At 44.5% G+C, this 22,032-nt stretch overlaps 1 protein-coding gene across 2 annotated transcripts in view; it reads left to right on the forward strand.

Moving 5' to 3' along the window:
- The window catches only part of CACNA1I (calcium voltage-gated channel subunit alpha1 I), a 384,553-nt gene that overhangs the window by 168,107 nt on the left and 194,414 nt on the right, over positions 1–22,032 (forward strand). The window contains exons 2-3 of one of the 2 annotated variants that reach the window (XM_084811754.1): positions 11,475–11,586; positions 12,004–12,137. In XM_084811754.1, the coding sequence (XP_084667880.1) occupies positions 11,475–11,586; positions 12,004–12,137 (246 nt within the window). Of the gene's footprint in view, positions 1–11,474; positions 11,587–12,003; positions 12,138–22,032 lie in introns of those variants that run through there. The other variant, XM_084811755.1, reaches the window with a different exon arrangement.

Here is a 22,032-nt window from a genome sequence, read left to right on the forward strand (position 1 = left end):
TAAAGCTGGTTCACACATGTTCTTCAGATGGAACAAACTGCAGTGAGCTTTCACTGGGGGGTGGGATTATTGATGTCTCCAGACAATCATTTTATTTGTTCATTTCCATTATATGGGAATAGTATATTTCACTACAGGAGCAGGACAGGTGAGTATAGCACTAAGAGAAAAGCACTGGGAGGGGCAGCTTTATCATCTGGGAAGTAAGAACCTTAGAAGACATTGAAATAGATGGTAAATTGTGATTTAGTTAAAGTAGTCCATCTTCCAGTCAAGATGACAAAAAGTTATTATAAAATAAGACATAAACCTTTTTTGTTTGAGGACATGAACTACCTCACCAACTGACAGTCCTTTAGGAAGAAACTTCTCCTCAAGGTGAATTATTACGTAATTGTTCACAACAGGTTTTATTGCACCTTCCTGTGAACCATCTGTTGTGAGGAACTACCAGAAACAGGATGATGGTCAAAACAGACAGCCGGTCTGATCTGGTGTGACAAACATTCTTGCATTCTTGTTTTGAATTTCCCCCCCATAATGCCCACCTATGGAGTCCAGCTCTGCCCTGAAATGTCACTGACTTCTCTCTACCCCTGATTGGATCCAGAATGCAGCCTGACAATGAGAGCAAGACAGGAAAAGGAGAGAGTCCGAAGGACAGAGGAAGTGATTAGCAGTGGGAGAGTAGAAGGCTTGGATGGTAGGGATGAGAAAAGGAAAGTTCATTGCTAATTGGAAAACTTGAACTGGAGAAACTTAATTAGGAATGAAACTTCTGACTGAATGATGTGGATTTTGAATACTGGCTTTGTAAGCAGATGAAATTAATTACACGCTCAGACACTGGTGGGAGGGGGTCAGATAGAAAGGGGTGTAGGGGCAGATATAGCAGTAGGCAGGATTATAAACCTGGTTCAAGTTTTTTGCCATGGTGACTAGAGACTGTGGTATAATTTACCCCTTCTGTGTGTTCTCCCAATTCCCAGTGAAGGGGTGGGGGTGCAGAAGTTCCATTTTTCTCACCTGACTTCTTTTATCTATAGACCGCTGGTCATTCCTTTTGGTCATGCTGGAATCATTCATCCAACCATTTAAGCCTATTGCTGCTTAATAGTTTTCAGTTCAACAGGTGATGCGAACTTTTACCTGAGCTGCCACAGGCTGTATGGGACATGTGAAAGTCACCTGCTACACTCAGCTGAGCCCGCCCCATATCAGTTTTCAATATAGCATTGCTCATGACCACTCAAAAAGCAGGAGCTGCTATAGCATGCGGAGCACTAGCCCAAGTTTGGCTTATCTTGGCACATGCGCTTAGCTTTCACACAACCCACTCAGCCAATGGCAACAGCAAAACTAGGAAATGACTGCAGCTGCATGGCTCAAACTGTCATGCAAATCCCCCCCCCCAATTATATTAGAAAACAAATTATATTTGGAAGAGGGAGGAGCTCTTAAGGGGCATTTTTAAAATTGCATAAATACAGCATTTCATTTAAAATGTCACTAAGACTTTTTAAAACCTGGGAAGGCCACAGTATTGCTGACATACTTAACAACGATATCTAGCATGATTCACTAGAACTGGCTCATCCTCTTTATTCTACATAGGAGTTGCCCAAAATTTCACTGGAAGTAACATTTGGGAGATTCCTGCCCAGCAAACCATCTGTGGAACTTTGAAGAAAGCCAAAAGAAGTTTGACAAGACTCGCCCATTTTCTCACGGGAATTTTGTACATCTGTAGGGTTGGCCCTGGGTATCACCCAAAGTGAAAGTTGAAGCTAATTCTGAGGTCTAGAAGGATGGAGAGGTTTGGAAGGAGAGCTATGCTGGATCAAACCAAAGGCCTATCTAGTCCAGCATCCAGTTCACCCCAGTTGCCAACCAGATGCCCCAATGGGAAGCCCGTAAGCAAGACATGACAGCAAAAGACCTTTCCCGCTCTCTCCACCTCAGGTGAAACATCTAAGGAATTTCAGAGGAAGCCAGAAGAGTTTCAGTATGCCTTGCTAAAACTCTCAGGAAAGATTCACACTTCCACATGACCACCAGTGCTAGATGGTGCCAACTACGTGTTGTTGTTCAGTCATTAAGTCGTGTCCGACTCTTTGTGACCCCATGGACCATAGCACGCCAGGCCTTCCTGTCCTCCACTCTCTCCCGGAGTGTGCTCAAGTCCATATTCATTGCATTGGTGATGCTATCTAGCCATCTCATCCTCTGCCGTCCCCTTCTCCTTTTGCCTTCAATCTTTCCCAGCATCAGGGTCTTTTCCAGGGAGTTTTCTCTTCGCATTAGGTGGCCAAAATATTTGAGCTTCAGCTTCAGTATCTGTCCTTCCAATGAGCACTCAGGGTTGATTTCCTTTAGGATTGACTGATTTGACCTCCTTGCAGTCCAGGGGACTTGTAAGAGTATTCTCCAGCACCACAGTTGGAAAGCATCAATTCTTCAGCACTCAGCCTTCCGTATAGTCCAGCTGTCACAGCCATACGTTACTACTGGGAAAACCATAGCTTTGATTATGCGGACCTTTGTCAGCAAGGTGATGTCTCTGCTTCTTACTATGCTGTCTAGGTGTGCCATAGCTTTCCTCCCAAGGAGCAAGCGTCTTTTAATTTCATGGCTACAGTCACCGTCTGCAGTGATTTTGGAGCCCAAGAAAACAGAATCTGTCACTGCTTCCATTTCTTCCCCTTCCATATGCCAGGAAGTGATGGGGCCAGATGCCATGAGCTTCGTTTTTTTAACATTGAGTTTCAAACCAGCTTTTGCACTCTCCACTTTCACCCTCAACAAGAGGCTCTTGAGATCCTCTTCGCTTTCTGCCATTAGGGTGGTATCGTCTGCGTATCTGAGGTTGTTGATAATTCTCCCAGCAATCTTAATTCTGACCTGTGATTCATCCAACCCGGCGTTTCTCATGATGTACTCTGCATATAAGTTAAATAAGCAGGGCGACAATATGCAGCTTTGTCGTACTCCTTTCCCAATTTTGAACCAATCGGTTGTTCCATGTCTGGTTCTTACTGTTGCTTCTTGACCCTCCTACAGGTTTCTCAGGAGACAGGTCAGGTGGTCTGGTACTCCCATCTCTTTCAGAATTTGCCACAGTTTGTTGTGATCCACACAATCAAAGGCTTTAGTGTAGTCAATGAAGCAGAAATAGACGTTTTTCTGGAATTCTCTTGCTTCCTCCATGATCCAGTGAATGTTGGCGTTTTGATCTCGAGTTCCTCTGCCTCTTCGGAACCCAGCTTGTATTTCCGGTAGTTCTCAGTTCACATACTGCTGAAGCCTAGCTTGTAGGATTTTGAGCATAACCTTGCTGGCATGTGAAATGAGCGTAATTGTGCGGTAGTTTGAACACTCTTTGGCATTGCCCTTCTTTGGAATTGGAATGTAAACTGACCTTTTCCAGTCTTGTGGCCACTGTTGAGTGTTCCACATTTGTTGGCATATTGAGTGCAGCACTTTAACAGCAGCATCATTTAGGATTTTAAATAGCTCAGCTGGAATACTGTCATCTCCGCTAGCTTTGTTGTTAGTAATGCTTCCTAAGGCCCACTTGACTTCACTCTGTAGGATGTCCAGCTCAAGTTCAGTGACTGCACTATCATGGCTATCAGGGACGTTAAGATCTTTCCTGCATAGTTCTTCTGTGTATTCTTGCCACCTCTTCTTAATCTCATCTGCTTCTGTTAGGTCCCTGCCTTCTTTGTCCTTTATCATGCCTGTCTTTGCACAAAACGTTCCCTTGAGATCTCCGATTTTCTTGAAAAGATCTCTAGTCTTTCCCATTCTATTGTTTTCCTCGGTTTCTTTGCACTGTTCATTTAAGAAGGCCTTCTTGTTTCTCCTTGCTATTCTCTGGAACTCTGCATTCAGTTGGCTATATCTTCCCCTTTCTCCTTTTCACTTCCCTTCTTTCTTCAACTACTTGTAAAGCCTCCTCGGACAGCCACTTTGCTTTCTTGCATTTCTTTTTCTTTGGGATGGATTGAGTTGCTGCCTCCTGAACAATGTTACGGACCTCTGTCCATAGTTCCTCAGGCACTCTGTCTATCAGGTCTAATCCCTTAAATCTATTCCTCACCTCCACTGTGTATTCATAAGGGATATGATTTAGGTCATACCTGAATGGTTTAGTGGTTTTCTCTACATTCTTCAATTTAAGCTGAAGTTTTGCAACAAGAAGCTCCTGATCTGAGCCACAGTCAGCTCCAGGTCTTGTTTTTACTGACTGTATAGAGCTTCTCCATCTTTGGCTGCAAAGGACATAATCAATCTGATTTCGATATTGACCATCTGGTGATGTCCATGTGTAGAGTTGCCTCTTGTGCTGTTGGAAAAGAGTGTTTGCTATGATCAGCGTGTTCTCTTGGCAAAACTCGATTAGCCTTTGTCCTGCTTCATTTTGTACACCAAGGCCATGCTTGCCTGTTATCCCAGTGATTTCTTGACTTCCTACTTTAGCATCCCAATCGCCTATGATGAAAAGGACATCTTTTTTTGGTGTTAGTTCTAGAAGGTGTTGTAGGTCTTCATAGAACCGATCAACCGCAGCTTCTTCAGCCTCAGTGGTTAGGGGATAGACTTGAATTACTGTGATGTTGAATGGTTTGCCTTGGATTCGTACTGAGATCATTCTGTCATTTTTGAGATTGTACCCCGGTACTGCTTTTCCCACCCTTTTGTTGACTATGAGTGCTACTCCATTTCTTCTAAGGGTTTCTTGCCCACAGTAGTAGATATAATGGTCACCTGAATTAAATTCGCCCATGCTTGTCCATTTTAGTTCACTGATTCCCAAGATGTCGATGTTCAATCTTGCCATCTCATGTTTGACCACCTCCAGCTTACCTTGATTCATTGATCTTACATTCCAGGTTCCTAAACAATATTGTTCTTTACAGCATCGGATTTTCAGACACATCCACAGCTGAGTGTCCTTTCGGGTTTGGCCCAGCCGCTTCACTCTTTCTGGCGCTACTTGGAAATACCCTCTGCTCTTCCCCAGTAGTATATTGGACACCTTCCGACCTGAGGGGCTCATCTTCCGGCGTCATATCTTTTAGCCTTGTGATAGGTTCCATGGGGTTTTCTTGGCAAGAATACTGGAGTGGGTTGCCATTTCCTTCTCCAGTGGACCACATTTTGTCAGAACTCTCCACCCTGACCTGTCCATCTTGGGTGGCCCTGCATGGCATAGCTTATGGCTTCACTGAGTTATGAAAGCCTCAACAAGGGAGTGATCCATGAAGGGGGTCAACTACATAGGTAGCTGCTAAAAAAGATACTGGTGATCTGACCAACCTATATTACTCACGTAGTACTATTTATGTATCTGTCCTGAGGTTTGGAGGTTGGCAGCACACTTCTATACATGTCTACTCAGAAGTAAGCTCCATTGAATTCATTGGGGCTTACTCCCAGGTAAGTAGGCATAGGATTACACCTGCAATCCTGTTCCCACTTACCTGGGAGTAAGCCCCATTGGACTCAAGGGGACTTACTTCTGAGCACACGTAAAAGATTGTGTAAAATGTGTAAGAGGGATGTAAATTATATTAAGATAATATCCTAAAGTTATAATAATATTAATATAGTCATATAAGTGCCTTTCACTATTGGGATCTCTATTCTCCATTCTGAGAAACAGAGAAGATTGCAAAATAATTGTAAAGAGCGTCCAAGTTATCTTTGCGCCATTTAACACTGAAAGGAGAACTGGTAAATAGTGCCTTGCCATAAATCAGCAGCAAGACTTTGCTCTTGCCTCTGCCTAGCAAAATGCAGGGCAGATAACCACTGAATTTGGCTGCTGAAACGTCCCTGGGGAAGAACTGAAGACAAAGCAAACCAAGTTCAGCTACCAGCTTCTCTTTCCAGAGAGAATGTACGTAAGTTCGTTCCAAGCTTTTGGAGGATGGAAATTGGGGGTGTTCCAGTTTTTGCAACCCTCATGGGAATTCAAGATGGTGGGACAGTTACGGTTGAAAAGACTTCCTTATTTTAAAGTTTCTTATTCCAGAACATAACAGTGCATATAATAATGTATAGTCCTTATGTCAGGAATTTACAACTCCCTTGAACTCCATATGAACACCACCAGTCCCCAATTCCCTTTATACATACCAGAAAATGGGGCAAAGAGAAGGGCCTCAATGTTTCAAGGACTACTGGAGAGAGACAGTGAGGTTCTGTGCACAGATGCATCTTGCACCCCTCCATGATATTGCCTCCATCCCACGCCCACAATGTCCAGGGCAGCTGGATGGATTTTGTCACTCCATGACATTGGCCCCAAGTTTGGTCTTTTCTCAAAGCAATGAAAACAGCCAATCACTTAAATGGGCAAAACTATTAATGTGTGCTGTGGACATCATTATGGTGGGAGTTTCAGTCCGACACTATGTAGACACAGCAGTGGGCTGCTGCATGCGCACCTTTCAAGGCTCAAAAGCTCTATCCAGCGGCTGGGGCCGCATGTAAGAACAAAATAACATAACATAAGCCGTGCTAGATCAGACTGAGGGCCTATCTAGCCCAGCATTCTGTTCGCACAGTGGCCAACCAAATGCCTACAGGAAGCCCACAAGCAGGACATGAGCACAATAGCACTCTCCTCCTTGTGTTCCCTAGCAACTGGTATTCAGAGGCATACTGCGTCTGATACTGGAGGTAATATATAGACATCATGACTACTAGCCATTTAGCCTTATGTTCCATATGTAGCATCCCATTCAGATTGTTGGTGATAACATTGTTAATCTATTTGGGAAGAGAGCAGAGGTCTGGATTCAGCCTTCCCCACTCTCCAAAACAGATTATTAGTGCAGTTTCTCATTCAGCTAGAAATATTTATTATTTACAGCATGTATATACTGCTCCACATCTAGACAGATTCCAGAGTGGTGAACAATAAAAGATAAAAAAGAAGGAAGGCGTCTTGAAATAAGTTGTTTTCAGGAGGCACCAAAAACAACACAATTTTAGTGCCTGCCTGACCTCCAGAGGCAGAGAGTTCCATAGAAAGGGGCCACCACACTGAAGGCTCTTCAGTGGCTCTGAAGGCTCCTGGTGGACCACACTGAAGGGTCTTCTCTGGGTGGGCTCCAATCAGGCCATAGGTCCATGCAGAACCACCAGGAGCAAGCCCTCTGATGACCTCAGTGACTGGGCAGGTTGATAGGGGAGAATGCGCTTTCTTAGGTTTCCTGGCCTTGAGTTGCTATGGGCTTCATACACTAGTACCAAACCTTAAACCTGGCCCAGTAGTGAATAGGCAGCCTGTGCAGTTCCCTCAGCAAAGGAGCTGCATGATGAAAAGGGGCAGCTCCTGACAAGAGCTAAGCTGCTGCATTCTGCCCTAGCCCCAGCTTCTGTTCCAGCCTTAAGGCAAGGCCCATAGAGTGCATTGCAGTAATCCAGTTTTGAGGTTACTAGCACCTGTAACACCATGGCCAAGCTATCCCTGCCCAGGAGAAGCCATATCTGGTGAACCAGCTGAAGTTGGTAAAAAGCACTCCAAGCCACAGAGGCCACTTGGGCCTCCAGCAACAGTGACAGATCTAGGAGTACCCCCCAGACTATGAACCTGATCTTTCAAAGGGATGCAGCCTCATCCAGAACAGGCAATGAGCCTATCTTCTGGACTCAGGATCCACTCACCCACAGGGCTTCCACCTGCCAGGATTCACCTTCAGTTTATTGGCCCTCATCCAACCCATGAATGGGTCTAGGCACTGATCCAGGACTTGCACAGCCTCACCTGATTCAGATGTCACAGGGAGATAGAGCTGTGTGTCATCAGCATACTGATGGCACTTAGCTCCAAATTCCCTAATGAAAGTTCCCATCGGCTTCATATAGATATTGAACAACACTGGGGGCAATTGAGCTATGGGAACCCCATAGCTCAATTGCCAAGGGTCCGAGGAATGGTCACCCAGTGTTACTCTCTGAAATCGACCCTGCAGGTATGACTGGGACCACTGTAACACAGTACCTCCAGTGCCCAGCCCATGGAGTTGATCCAGAAGGATATCATGGTCAATGGTATCGAAAGCTGATGAGAGATTGAGCAGAATTAACAGGGTTGCACTCCCCCTGTCCCTCTCCTGATAAAGGTCATCCATCAGGGTGAACAAGGTTTATTCAATCACATAAGCAGGTCGAAACCCAGACTGGAATGGGTCTAGATAATCAGTGTCCACCAAGATATGCTGGGGAAGCTTGCTTTTCCATGTTTGTTCCCTATCTGAACCAGGGCAATTATATGGATTTGCCCTTGTCAAATTCAGTGGAACCTGCATCCTTTACATCATAAAATGTATGCCTTTAGGATTAGGGTGTAAAGGCTTCAAATAGATATCCCTAAAAGCAAGCAAACAAGTATATACGTGTTCAGGAATTAAGTGTTGAGTTGTATTCATTTCCTCCCCTCTCCTTGCCTCTCATTTGGATCTCCTTGCATCTCATTCCCAATGAGCAACAGACCTGAGGGGATCTGAAATCTTCCTCAGCATTGCACATTCTGATAAAACCCAGTCTGAACATGTCCTTTAATCTGCATAGATGTTGATGGTAATATTCATGGGCTCTTTACAGGGAGCAATAATAGGGGCTTTATTCTCATTAAAACTAAATTTAAATGTATAAGCTGCAAAACAAAGGGCATTAAAACACTTTCATCCCATTTAGGGCAGCTTGCCTCTGCAGCAGCAATTTAGAAAACCCTTAACATAAATGTACATCTGGATTTAGGATGGCTCAGTTTGGAAAGTTGAAAACAATCATGGCAGAATTACATAGAACAAAAAGGGGTATAAATAATCACTTGTGCCCCCTTGTGTTTGCAACACTTTATAATACACAAAGTGACGTGGCACATGGTGATTATTATCAGGCAACACATTAAAAATAAATACAAGGGATTGTTTTTATTTTTTTATTTTTGTAAGCTGTAAAGGAAAACAGAGATGAACTGACTCTCTGGCTATTGGTTATTAGGAGTTATCTTAGTATGAGCCTCCAAAAATGAAGGATTTACCATTTCTCCAAATAAGCATCTGCAGAGACACCATGCACTAGCTAGGGAAACAATTACAAGGGCTATCAATCCTCATGCTCTGGGATATTTACTGATCACCAGCTGGGAGAAAGAAACAAATATACCCTCCAGTTAAACTGTAGCACAATTAAGCCCATCATGGAAGTTACATCCAGCATTGGTCACTGTTGGGAGCAAAATAACAGTTTAGATGGACCAGTGATCTGTTCCTTCCAATACAGCTCTTGGAAGAAATTAGTATCCCTAATTTCGTATGTGTGTGTGTGTGTCAGAGAGAGAGAGAGAGAAGGAGAGAGAGAGAGAGAGAGAGAGAATAATTTGAAGGCAATACAATCTTCATTGGCACTCACTGCAGGAGAGACAAATTACTCTCCAGAAGTACAAATCACATCTTTCCTATCTAACTGTCCCAATCCATTGGCTCCAGTGTGGACACAGATGCATAAAGAACACTCAGCACAAATGAGGTCATCTAGTCCAACCCGGAGTTTAATGCAGCCATGTTTGGGGCTTTCTAGTTTGGAAAAAAGACAAGGAAGGGAGACATAATAGAGGATTATAAAATTATATATAGTGAAAATGGATAATACTGGGACCTGGAGGGATCCATTGAAGCTGAATGGTGGGAGATTCAGACAAAAGGAAGGACTCCACAGAATGTAAAGTTGAACTGTGGATTTTGCTACCACAAGATATCATGAATCATGATGGTCACCAACTTGGATGGCTTCAAAAGGGGATTAGACAAATTCATGGAGGATAAAGTTATGCATGGCTACTAGTCAGGATGGCTGTATATTGCCTCCAGTATCAGAGACAGTATACCTCTGAATACCAGTCACTGGGAGGAACCATAGAGAGAGGGCTCTTCAGCTCATGTTCTGCTTTGGCCATTCTGTAGCCATCTGGCTGGCCACTGTGAGAAAATGATGCTTTGGCCTGACCCAGCAGGTTTCTTCTTATGTTAAATAACTCCTTAGTGACAGCACAAAAGCAGAAGCACCTACAGAAGGAGGCTGGGTTAAAAAAAAAACTGGGCTTTATTCATAATGAATAAATTAACACAGCAAATAAAGATTCAACAGGGGGAGACAGAAATCCAATAGTTTTGTGGCAGACTGGTGGCCAATATTCACATATTTGGAAACTGAATCTGCAAACTGAAAGAAGCCAAATAAATGCAAAATATGTTTGCATTAATTGCTTCTGAAGATCATGACCTGGTTCACATGATACAGCAGGCCCATCAGAGGTTGTTTAACCCATGATGGGCTGCAGCGCATACCATGTGCATGCGCATAACATTTTGAATATGCAACCCCTGCTCAGGGGTTGTCGTGTCATGCAAACCCAGCCATTGAGGGTTATTTGAGGGTTAAACAACCTTCACATACCTCTCAGTCTGTTGAAGGGTTATTCAAGGGTTGTTTTACCCTCAAATAACCCTCAGTGGCCAGGTTTGCATTACACGACAACCCCTGAGTAGGGGTTGCATATTCAAAATGTCACCTGGCCAGCACGCGTTGTGGCTCATCATGGGAAAATAACCCATGGTGAGTTGGCCTTGTCATGCAAACCAGCACATTACCTTGTGTTTTGAACCAAAATAAGTGTGAACAACTGGAGAAGGTGAGGGTAATTGTAAAGTATAATTATAATACATCTTGTTTGTGGGGAGTGAGGGGTTTAAATTTATTGTTTTCTGTGATGAAAAGTCAATAAAACAATGTTATGGAAAAAGTGAGTCCTACTCATTTAACCCTACTGTGCTGGCGTCCTCTGCAGCTTATGCATGCAGAATGTCATGGAAAATCTCTTTATTATGTCTGATTTGAAAGGATTGATCAGATAACTCAAAATGGATGTTTTCATTTTCTTCCAATTTGCATTTATACATGGCTGTGCTTTACATTCCTTGTGCTCCATCCCCACTCCCCGCACCTTGATAGCTTTGTCTTGGTTATTCTAGAACAGTAGATGAAGTAATTCACACAAACAGCAGATAAGATGGTAAAAACATTCACTTTAGCCTGCAGATGGAGTATCCATCATTGAATGTCTCCTCATGAAAATTATTCCTTTTACCTATAAATCTGGGTGAAGACTAGGTTAGGACTCTTCTGATAGCTGGTTTTCTGTGTGGAGGTCAAAGTTTTTCTATAGAGGAACATGCAATCATGGGATTCCCCTACCTGAAGTTTGAAGTTGTACAGTCCAGGAACAGTTTCACCACCTCGTCTACAGCTGGTGCAAATTAAGTTCCTATGACCTGATGGCATAGTCTGAGGGTTTTAAAAAAACAAACAAAAAAAAACTCTTTTTGGACAGATCTTGGGTTTGCTTGCAGCATTTGTAGCTGACTTTTTTCCTTGACTTCATTTCTTCCTTCTACTTGGTTTGAGTGTGTCAGCATGATGGTGATCCTACTGAATTGCGTGACACTCGGGATGTACCAGCCCTGTGATGATATGGACTGCCTCTCCAACAGATGTCAGATTTTGCAGGTAAGTAGCTCCCTCCTTGGGTGAGCCACTGGTTGAGGTCTTGACCAGTATTCACATTGGTTTAGCTTATCTTTTCTATGAAAGCACGCTTAAGGTCATTGGCAAAAACATATGAAGACCATCGCAAGTGAGTATTCTAGGAAACATCTGGGCCAGCCCCTCTGTCTATTCACACATCTGTTTTTGTGCTCTTCTAGACAAGACTAAAATATATTGCTGGTAAAAGAGTGGGATGCTGTCACCCATGGAAAAGGTGGATCAGGAAAGCAATAGAGAGGAATCATGTCAGTGCATGTCAGTTCTTTGTTCTCTAGAGCAGTGAAATTAATACATTCTCAATGTGTTGTGCAGTGTAAGACAAGAATGTCAGTGAATCTTGGTTAAAATTCACCTCAGTGTTTCTTATGGACCTTTCAGGTGTTTGATGATTTCATCTTCATCTTCTTTGCTATGGAGATGGTGCTGAAGATGGTGGCCTTGGGGATCTTTGGCAAGAAATGTTACCTTGGAGACACCTGGAACCGCCTGGATTTCTTCATTGTTATGGCTGGGTAGGTTTCTGCTTTCTTTTTCATCTTCTGATAAGCATGCCACGGGGTCAGTATGGGAAGTGGGTGCTATCTCCAAGCATGCTTTGAACACAGTACATGGCCTGGTAAAGCACAAAGACAGATTTGGTTCTCATATACTGCAATTTGTGATCTGTTGTGTAAAATGAATGCCATTTAAGTAGAGAAATGGAACAAAATGTAACTCAGATTATTGACAACAATTCTCTGTGTAGCCTCCATATGTTGCATAGTCAACAGGATTGCAAAGAACTCTATGATAAAAATTAAAGAGTTCATTAGACGCTCATGGGCAAGTCACAGATCTCTCAGCCTTAGTTCCCTGTTTGTGAAATGGGAATCCTAACAACCTACCTTACATTGCTGCTGGGAGGGCAAATACAAAATCACTCTGCTTAACCACTCTGCAAATTAAAAGTGTTATGTCTTATCACAGAGATATAAGCCAGTTTCTGGGTTCTGCCCCTTTATCACAATCATGTGTGATCAACAAATGGAACCTAGGACAGAGCTATGCAGTGAAGGGTGGGCTCACTTCTCAGTTGCTCCCCTTGAATTCTATGCAACAAGTAAATGGGTTGCACTTTGAGACACAGTCAAGGGGAGAAAAACCTGCCCCCAATACTGTGGTTCCTAATGTTTGGAGTAGTGGTTGGCAGATACTCTCCCTTTCCCACCTGTCTGCCCCTGACTCTGGGTGGTCCAGCCTCTCTGACAAGGATGGATATGTGTTTGGAGTGTGTGTGTGTGTGTGTGTATGCAATGTGTCTGCATGTATAGAACACATAGAAACACGTTGCACTTCTGGAGATCCCTGTAATAAATGCGTCCCCTCTGGGCGTAATTATGGCTGCTTGCTAGAAAATGATAAGGCAGGCAGGAACAGTGAGGAATCTTCTTGATAAAGTCAGTGCTGTTGTTTCCTTTTACAGACCTTTGGCATTCAGAACATCTTGGTTAAAGAAAGGGGGAAGCATTGTGATTCTGCCTTTGCATCCTATTGGCCCACCTAAGCACACCTCAGGGACCTGTTGACATTTGAGTGTTTTTAACAGTGAAGTTGCTATAGTAAAGCTCCAGTTCCCACTTGTTTTGTCTCACTGCATGCCAAGCAAAGTGCCCACAAGGGCTTGCCAATCAAATGTTTGGTGAGCTTTCCGTGCCTGCATTGGTGGGCACAGTTCTGCAGAATGGTTTCTTTTCTGAAAAGAGCTGTTTGAGGGGGGAAAGTATTCTTGCTTCCAGTAACAGACATGCACACCCTTGCCCTGCATGCATAAACTATTTTCTCACCTTGGACGATAACCATCTGTCACTCTTACCTGGAACTCTCTGGCTTAACTGGCAGCAGGTTCAAGCCTGAGCAGAAAGCAGCTCTGTAGCATGAATAGCGGCAGCACGTCTGCGCTTGTATTCAGCCTAGCAAGTCAGAACAGAGGTGCCACTTGGCTTCTTTTAAATCAACATAGATACTTTATGGCATCTCAGCACTTTTATTGTCCTTGTCATCGCATTCAGCCATAATGTTTAGCACTGGCCAATTTCAAATGTCACGCAGTCCAATGAATTAACATGTGCAAATGAGAAATTGCTTTTCCCCTCGACAGATGTGCCAGCCCTAAATCCAAACCCGGTCCTTTGTGCATGCGTGCATATGTTCCCCATTGAGAGGGAGCAAAAATCTGGGTCCAACCCCCTTACCATCAATGTCTGGGGCCTTTAAATATCACTTTGAAAGGGAATTACACACATTCATGGAGGATAAGTCTCATCAATGGCTGCTACTCATTTTTAGTGAAGGGTGAACTTACCCAAACCAAAATCTTGATTTGCTCTCCAAGTTCCAAATTCCTCTGTCTATTCTCAGTAGGGATGTGCGAAATACTTACCTCCAGGTTCCAGGGGGTGTCCGTGGGGCGGGGGAGGCAATCCGTCCCTTCTCCCGGAATCCTCCCTGGCTGGCTGTACTCCGCGGCAAGTCCATGGAGCCACCAGCAGGGCCCGTCCACAGCCAGACTTCTATCCCTGCCATTTGTGTCCCTGCTCTTTGCTGTGATAGGCTACCTAAATATTTACGTAGCCTATCACAGCTAGGGATGGACAAAAGTCACTTACCTGATCCCGAAGCTTGCTTCGCGGTGGGGGGGAGGCACTCCGTCCCTCCCCCCGAAATTCTGGCAGGGGGGGAGGCGCCCCGTCCCTCCCCGCCAAAATTCTGGCCGTGGGGGAGGCGCCCCGTCCCTCCAGCCGTGAATCTCGTCTCTTGCCAGGACACAAATGGCAGCAGCCGTAGCCGCCGCCGTTTGCGTCCCTGCAGCAGCCGTGATAGGCTACGTAAATCTTTACGTAGCCTATCATGGCTGACTTTGAAAAAAAAAAAAAAGCGCATACGCAAATGGCGGCGCCCATAGGCGCCGCCATTTGCGTTCCTTATTTTGGCACGTGTAGTCTACGTAAACATTTACGTAGACTACACGTGCCAAAATAAGGAACACAAATGGCGGCACCCATGGGCGCCGCCATTTGCGTATGCGCTTTTTTTTTTTTCAAAGTCAGCCGTGATAGGCTACGTAAAGATTTACGTAGCCTATCATGGTGTTTTTTTAAAATCTAGCCGTGATAGGCTACGTAAAGATTTACGTAGCCTATCACGTTTGTTTGTTTGTTTGTTTGTTTGTTTACTTGGAAATGGCAGCAGCGGCGGCCAGTCAGAAGACTGGCCGCCGCCGCTGCCGCACCACCACCGCCGGAGCCGCCGCCGCCAGGAGGATTCGCCCAAGGTAAGTCCTGTCCCGAGGGGGGCGTGGGGGCAGACCGTTTCTCCGCCAATTTCGGGGGGCCGAATGCGCTGGCATTCGGCCTCCCCAAGATTCGTGGAGAAATTCTCACAGCTAAAGCAGGGACGCAAATGGCATCTGCTACACTGGACGCCATTTGCGGCCGCAGACTGGAGCAGCGGATGGACTGGACCGGACAGTGGCAGGTAGGGTCCGTCTGAGGGGGATTTCAGGGGGTGGAGGGGTAGTCCATTCCGCCATGGACTCCGGGGGGGCGGTTTCTAAAGAATCCGGCCTCACTGGAATCCGTGGCGGATTTCTCCGCCATCCCTAATTCTCAGATGAAAATTCTCCATTATTCCAAGTTCTTGTTTTGTATATACAAACTACAGCAGATGCACACATCTCCTCCTTGCCCAGCAGCCAGCCACCCCAGCCTGCATCCTTCCCCTCCTGACCTCATCTTCCCTGAAATGCAGTGTGCACAGGGCTGGCCCTACTATTAGGCAGAGTGAGGTGGTCGCCTCAGGTGGCAGATACTGGGAGACAGTAGCAAGGTGTTGGAGGAGAGAGCTGAGTGCCAAGTGGCCTTCCCTGTGCCCTCTAAGCTAACTTGCTGCGTTCAGGTACAGTGGAGGATTCTTTCCATTGTCAGTGTTGAAAAAAAATCCCGTTGGCTTTTGTACATGGAATGGGAGAGGGAGCCATCTTCTTCTTTGCCTCAGGCAGCAAAATGTGTTAGGCTAGCCCTGAGTGCACGCACACTCCTAGCAAGCCCTGCCGACTTCACAGATTGCATTTCAGCTGGCAGGCCCTTCCTGGAATGCCCGTGTGATCACCTGTGACAGATCTGTCCTTGTCTAGGGATTTTATGAGATGGACTGTCTGTATTTAGCTTGATCATGGATCAGCAAGTAATGTTTCCCATGCCATTTCCCCAGAACAAAGTGCCACCAAGAATTCAGGGTCATTTCTGACTTCTGGTACAGGCTCATGGAATTTTTAAAAGGACTTTGAGATCAGGCATGCCTTTTTATCTTTTACTTCAAAATCTTAAGCTGCTTTTCCATGTTCCAAATTTGATATAAGAGCGTGGAACATACCAAATATGAAGTGGTTGCAAGCAAAGCATATTTCAAGAACTTTCTCAGAATTGTTACAGGTGCATGCCCTTCTTATTACTAGAATATGTCTAAGGCAGCCTTCCCCAGCCCAGTACTGTCCAGCCATGCAGGCTAGGGACAATGGGAATTGTAGTCCAAAGCATCTAGAGGGCACCAGGTTGGGGAGGCTGGTCTAAGGGAAGATATCAGAGTGAAAGAAATGACTGGCACCCTGACATTGTTTCATGCTATAAGCCCAACGAAAGGTAGCACCCAGACTCAACAAAAAAAGCTATGGTATCCTCAGAAAAGAGTGGAAAGAAAGAAAAAATTGAAAGCCTGAAATTTCAAAAGGTATCTTTCAAATTGGAAAAAAAATGCCTTGAATTACCTGTTTTACTTTGAGGGGAAATTGAAAAGAGAGAAAGCATATTTTCTCTTAAGAAGAGGCTAAACAACAACAGAGTTGCAGAGAATATGATACTAAAGATTCTAGTGTGGTTCAAAAAGCTGCATCTTTCCATATTTGTGGTGACAGTATCCAGTATAAAAATGAAGCAAAACATAAGCCCACTCATTTGCAAATACTGCTCTAGACACAACTGTAACTTGCCCTGAGCCCATAAGATATGGTGGGCTATAAATCTTAAATAAAATAATACTGCTGGTTACATAACAGCAGGTATACTTATTTAGTTTACTCATTTATATTCCTTCCCTTCTCTTCCCCCGCCCCACAAGCAGATTCTGAGATTTACAGTTTTACCTAAGTAAATTTCACTGTCTGCTCCCTGCCCTTCTTGCCCTCACTTTCCATGCAATTTAGCAGCTTCGAGGAAGACTCCGCTGCCACTAAAAATGTACAGTTGCCATGGCAATGAGAATTGACATCACTAGAATTTTATCCTCCCCTCTCCCCTGGCTTATAGAATGAATTTTAAAATAAAAGGCCCTAAATCAATATTTTCCTTCTTTGCTGTTTCCCTTAAGAAATCAGACAGCTCCCGAAACAAATCGTTTTGTTTTTTGCTGGGCTAAATAAAGCATGCAAGTGCACAAAGAGGTGATGAGACTTTTCCACTGGATTCTGAAATGTGTAGCCTCTCTCCAGTCATTTCGTATGACTAAGCTGCAGGTACCCAGGTGTCTAATGTGACCAGTGTTTGGCAGTTGCTGTCAAAGCACAAGGCTGTTCTTTCTCCCTTCCATTTGTTTGGGATATGTTCTCCTGTGACTACTGGTTCTCTTTTCAAGGACTGGCCTGTGATGGACATATTGCCTGCCTAGCCACGTTTCACCTTAAAGTAGCTTCTTTTTCACACAGTTGGTGAGAACTCAGTCCTTGAAGATACCTAAAGCTAAGCATACAAAACCACTTGCCGGCTTTGAAAAAGTAGGCCCTGTGTTTTAAGTTGCTCACCAGTCTAAGAGAGAGACAACATCCAGGTCAAAATAAAGAGAGCACCTCCAAATTACCAGTTACTATTTTCCCTCCACTTGGCTTCACCTGGTTTTGTTACTTGAAAACAAAGAAACTGTGTTCTTCCTTCATGGTCAGTGGTGCAGTTAGGTAATGTTAGACTCTGGACTGGTCTTCCTCCCACCCCTCTTTAGATGGAAATGTCATGTGCATTATTTCACTTACTTCAAATGTGGAAAGCCAGCCCTACTGCATTTAGGGGCCCTCCTGGTTATTCTGCTAATCGGAGCCCTGGACATCTGTCCCCAATTCCTGTCCTGATGGCACCATGGTTAGTGATGCCCATCTTGGCATTTGGTATGAGATACTGATGTATCAGTGCTAATACAGAGTGGGTGATTCGTGTTACCCACGTGGAGTCACCAGCTAACTGAACTGTCGGTTTTGACTAACCTGATTTCAGCTGAGAGGCGCCTGCATGTCAGGTTAAGATGCTTACCTTGCCTGTTTCAAGGGGGTGAGGTGCCATCATTGACTAGCTAGGCTAAAATACAATCTCTGCTGTGAAGACAATTTCCAGATCAGATAGAATAATTATATTTTACCTCCTCTGGTGTCTGCGTCATATGTGCCAACACTGGAAAGTCTAACAAAGTCTAACCCTTCTTCCTCACCTTGAAGACCTACCATCTAGTCCTTGTTCCCACTATTTCACACAGCTACAATCGGAAACAAGGAGAAATGTGTTAATATTTGTATGCATTCTAGTCATATTCCTAAGTGTATACTAAAAGCAAGAGCTTTCAGGATGCTTTGTATCACCATGTTGTATAGCTAAACTGTAGACTGAAAGATTGTTCTACTCCATCAGTTCTAACACAGGAAACTTCTGCCTTGTTTGCTGGCAAAAGAGTTAATTAAGAAAAATGGCTAAATCTCAGTAGCTAGGGCCTAGTTTTCATGAACAACAGATGAGCTGGTAAATTAACTTCTGGATGATACTACTTCAAGCTGCAGGAGAGAGGTCACATAATTGAATGCTTCATGCAGATAGATGATGATAGATAGATAATAGATAGATAGATAGATAGATAGATCCCTGCACATGGAAAACTTGATGTCAAGGAGAAGGATTCTAGCCTAGCCTCCTCCCTTACATGCCTGTTTTCTTTGTTCAAGGAATCTGTGGGGAATGGAGGCACATTTGATCATGTGAGCCTCTCCTGCAACATGAAGTTCCAGAAAAAGGTTTACCATCTCATCTGTTTTTGAGAACTAAGCCAAAATCTAAATTACTGCATTGTCTGCTTTCAAGAAAGACCTTAGACCGGAGTTACCTAGCTGCTCAGCCATAGTAAAGTTATCTTAACTCACCAACAAGCTGCAAAGCTTGCAGGGAAACTTGAGCCAGGCTTTGCTTTACTTTGATGTAGCAAGCTCAGCTCCTGGGCAGCTTATTTTAACTGACAGTAACATTGCCTAGGAAACTGACAAACACAAAGAAAGTCAGGAGAATCAAACTAGATGGGAAGGAGATCCACCTTCAGATCTGGTGACTCCCATAAAGAATGGGAGAATTGGTGGCCTTCTAAGCTGAGATCCTCTGTCTCTTTTCATATCCTGAGCAATCCAGTCTCAGGGGTGGGGGGCTGACTCGACTTTACAGAGGATATGTAGCTGCCACTGACTCATGTCTTCCCAGTGTTATCTAGTAAAAGAAACATGCAATGTCATTATGCTCAGCATATCAGTCAAAACCAGTGACCAAGAAGCAAATAGCAATTCACTTCAACTGGAATGCCAGCTCCTTCCAAATGTAGGCCGTGTTGGAACTGCTAAACAACAGCTGATAATTTTGATAACCTTTTCCCTCTTAATCTCTATATTTGGGGTTGGGAAGGAATCTGTTTTTAATCGTGATTCCCATATAGCATGTGGTGTGACCTACTTCCTTGAGTCATCAGAGTGCATGTTACTGAACCCCATCCTGTCAGTAAGCAGGCACCTGTGACATTGGTCTGCCCTAGCCCTCCTTGCTCTCTGCTTGCATACACTATAATTTGGGTGATCATAGGCTATAATTTATTTAAGTTTGTGCGTAATTGCATCCAACCACATACGTGTTTTAACCATCATCTCTATCAGGCCTCCCCTTCTGTCTTGTTCCTTTGCCCTTTGTCTACTTTTTCAGTTGCAAGCTTTTATCCATGATCTGTGTTATTTAAAACTTTTACAATGTGTTAATTACAGGTACAATATGAAGATGAGAACAACTACAATAAAACAGCCCCAGGATCAGGAATGATCTTGCCAAAATGAAGCCCTATAAACCCACATCCTTAAACCTATCCCATTGCCAACAACGAGACTTGAAGTCTGGTCAAATATTAAATGGGCAATGGACCCTGGTTTGAATGTTGACAAGTCAGATTGCATGTAAGGAAATTGTTGCATCAAGAATATCACTCGAGGGCTTTAACCACTTCCAGCGGTGGAGGGGGGATTCTGATGAGCAAAAAATTCTGTCTAAAATTTACAAGCTACTGTTAAACTTTCGTTGTGGAATGGGGGCAAGTTCTTGCAGAGCTTTCCATTCCATTTGGGACTGGATGAGCTTATACTTGCCCAGAAATCTGATGCATTGCATGGAGGGGAGCATGAGCACGCCCCCTCTGCCTCTCTGGCATGCCAGCCCCATGTCTGCAGTCTCTGGCTGTACATGTGGGGACAGCACATCGAAATATGCCCTACTTATAGAAGTTCCAATACCCAAAGGCCAAAATTGAATGGCTGCTTTCCTGGAGATCAACCATGTGATTTTGACCTGCACACACTGAATTTCTGCATGTAGGCCGGGGGTGGGAAACTATATTAGTTCCAGTGCCTGGATTGCCCCCGGATCCCCCAAATGGAGAGATGATGTGAGGAGGCAGGGCCACAGCCATGACATCATCAGGTCCCTGGCCGAAACATTGGCTGGTTGCTGCTTCAGCCAGGGAACTGACTTTGCTCATCCCTCACCTTCTCCCCAAACCCACAGTGGCCTCCAAGCCTGGGGGCAGGACTTGGGGTTGTTGGGAGTATTGCAACCTCATCGGCAAGTGACAGGAAGGGGGAAGTGTTGCATTTAGTTAGTTAATGCATGGGCACAGCAAGCCTTAGGATCTCTATTGCCTGGAGGATGGTTCTTCCTTCCTGCTCCTCCCCTTCCCACTCTCTCCCTTTCTTCCTCCATTGCTGGGAGCACACATGCTTGTTGTCTCTCACTCCTGCTTGTGTTATAGAACACAAAGAAATGGACTGAACAAACTCCTTTTTGAAACCGTGTGCTCTGCCTGCATTTCTATATGCAAGAAACTGTGAGTAAGCCATTTTACCTTTTCTTCACCCAAAGAAATACGTCCTCCCTTATTAAAAAGTCTTTTGTGTACATGTGGGGCTGCTAAACGCTCGTTCTGTTCTGCCTTTGTTTTGTTTTTGTCTGCTAACTGCCTTTTTACCAGGAGACAGCAATACTAAATAATCCTATCAGGGGAAGGGGAGTGGAACAGGAGAAGCCCACAGAGGGAGCCCAAGCCTCCATGTGGCCAAGCCTCCATGGGTGAGATGGGGAACCAGCAGGCTGGATTATACTGACAATATCCTTTCTAGCTGAGGCTGGCAAAACTGTAACCAGGAAAGGGCAATAGGGGATCATCAAAATGGGCCCCAAAGGTCATGTAATACCTTGACATTTATTAAAATAACATAAAATTATGTCACGTTTTTCAGAACAGAACAATTAGCACTGCAATCCTATTCAAACTAACTAAATAAATGCATTCAAATAAATTCAATGGGACTTGCTCCCAGGTAAATGCATTTAGGTTTGCAGCCCAAGTGTGTTTTCAAGATGATAGGTGAAAAGTTATATACCAGCACTACAGAGTGTTCAGATGCATAGTAAGGACGGTAGACCAGGTGCCACTGCATCTTCTCCTTGGCCCAGTGCCTGCAGGCTAACACATTCAGGGCACAATCCTATCGGGATGGCCATATGCCTCCAAATTCAGAGGCTTACAGCCATCCAATGTAGAGTGGGAGGAGCGGCAGAGGCGATCCTCACCTCTGCACTCCTCCTGTTCTGTATTTTAGCTAGACAGGCTTTTTTGCCCATCTAGCTAGAGCATGTCAGAGGAGGAGGGAAGAAGGCTGGGGAGGCCTGGGGATACAGTGTACCCAGCCTCCCCAGTCCCCTCCCGTGCCCGCCCACTAGAATGCCCTGTTTAACCCCTCTCCGAGGTCACTTTTGCAACCTCTGAGAGGCAGCCGGTGTGGTTCTTTCCATGCTGGCTGTGAGGGGCAGGGGAAGGAGGCAGGGAGCACAGATTCCCGGCTCTGAGGTTGGAGCGCTGTCTCTAATCACAGATCCAGGAATCTAAAATATCTTATGGCCCACCCAGACACTATCTAGAGGCAATAGGATTGCTCTCTCCACCACTTCATATCATCAATGCAGTAGGAGAAAGAAGGAGTTATGTGTTAATGGACAACAGTCTTCAGGATATTATTTAATTTTATTTTATTGTTCCATAGCT

Source organism: Heloderma suspectum, chromosome 7, assembly GCF_057233095.1.
Source record: "Heloderma suspectum isolate Gila_16-S chromosome 7, 16-S_ref, whole genome shotgun sequence".
Classification (NCBI taxonomy): domain Eukaryota; kingdom Metazoa; phylum Chordata; class Lepidosauria; order Squamata; family Helodermatidae; genus Heloderma; species Heloderma suspectum.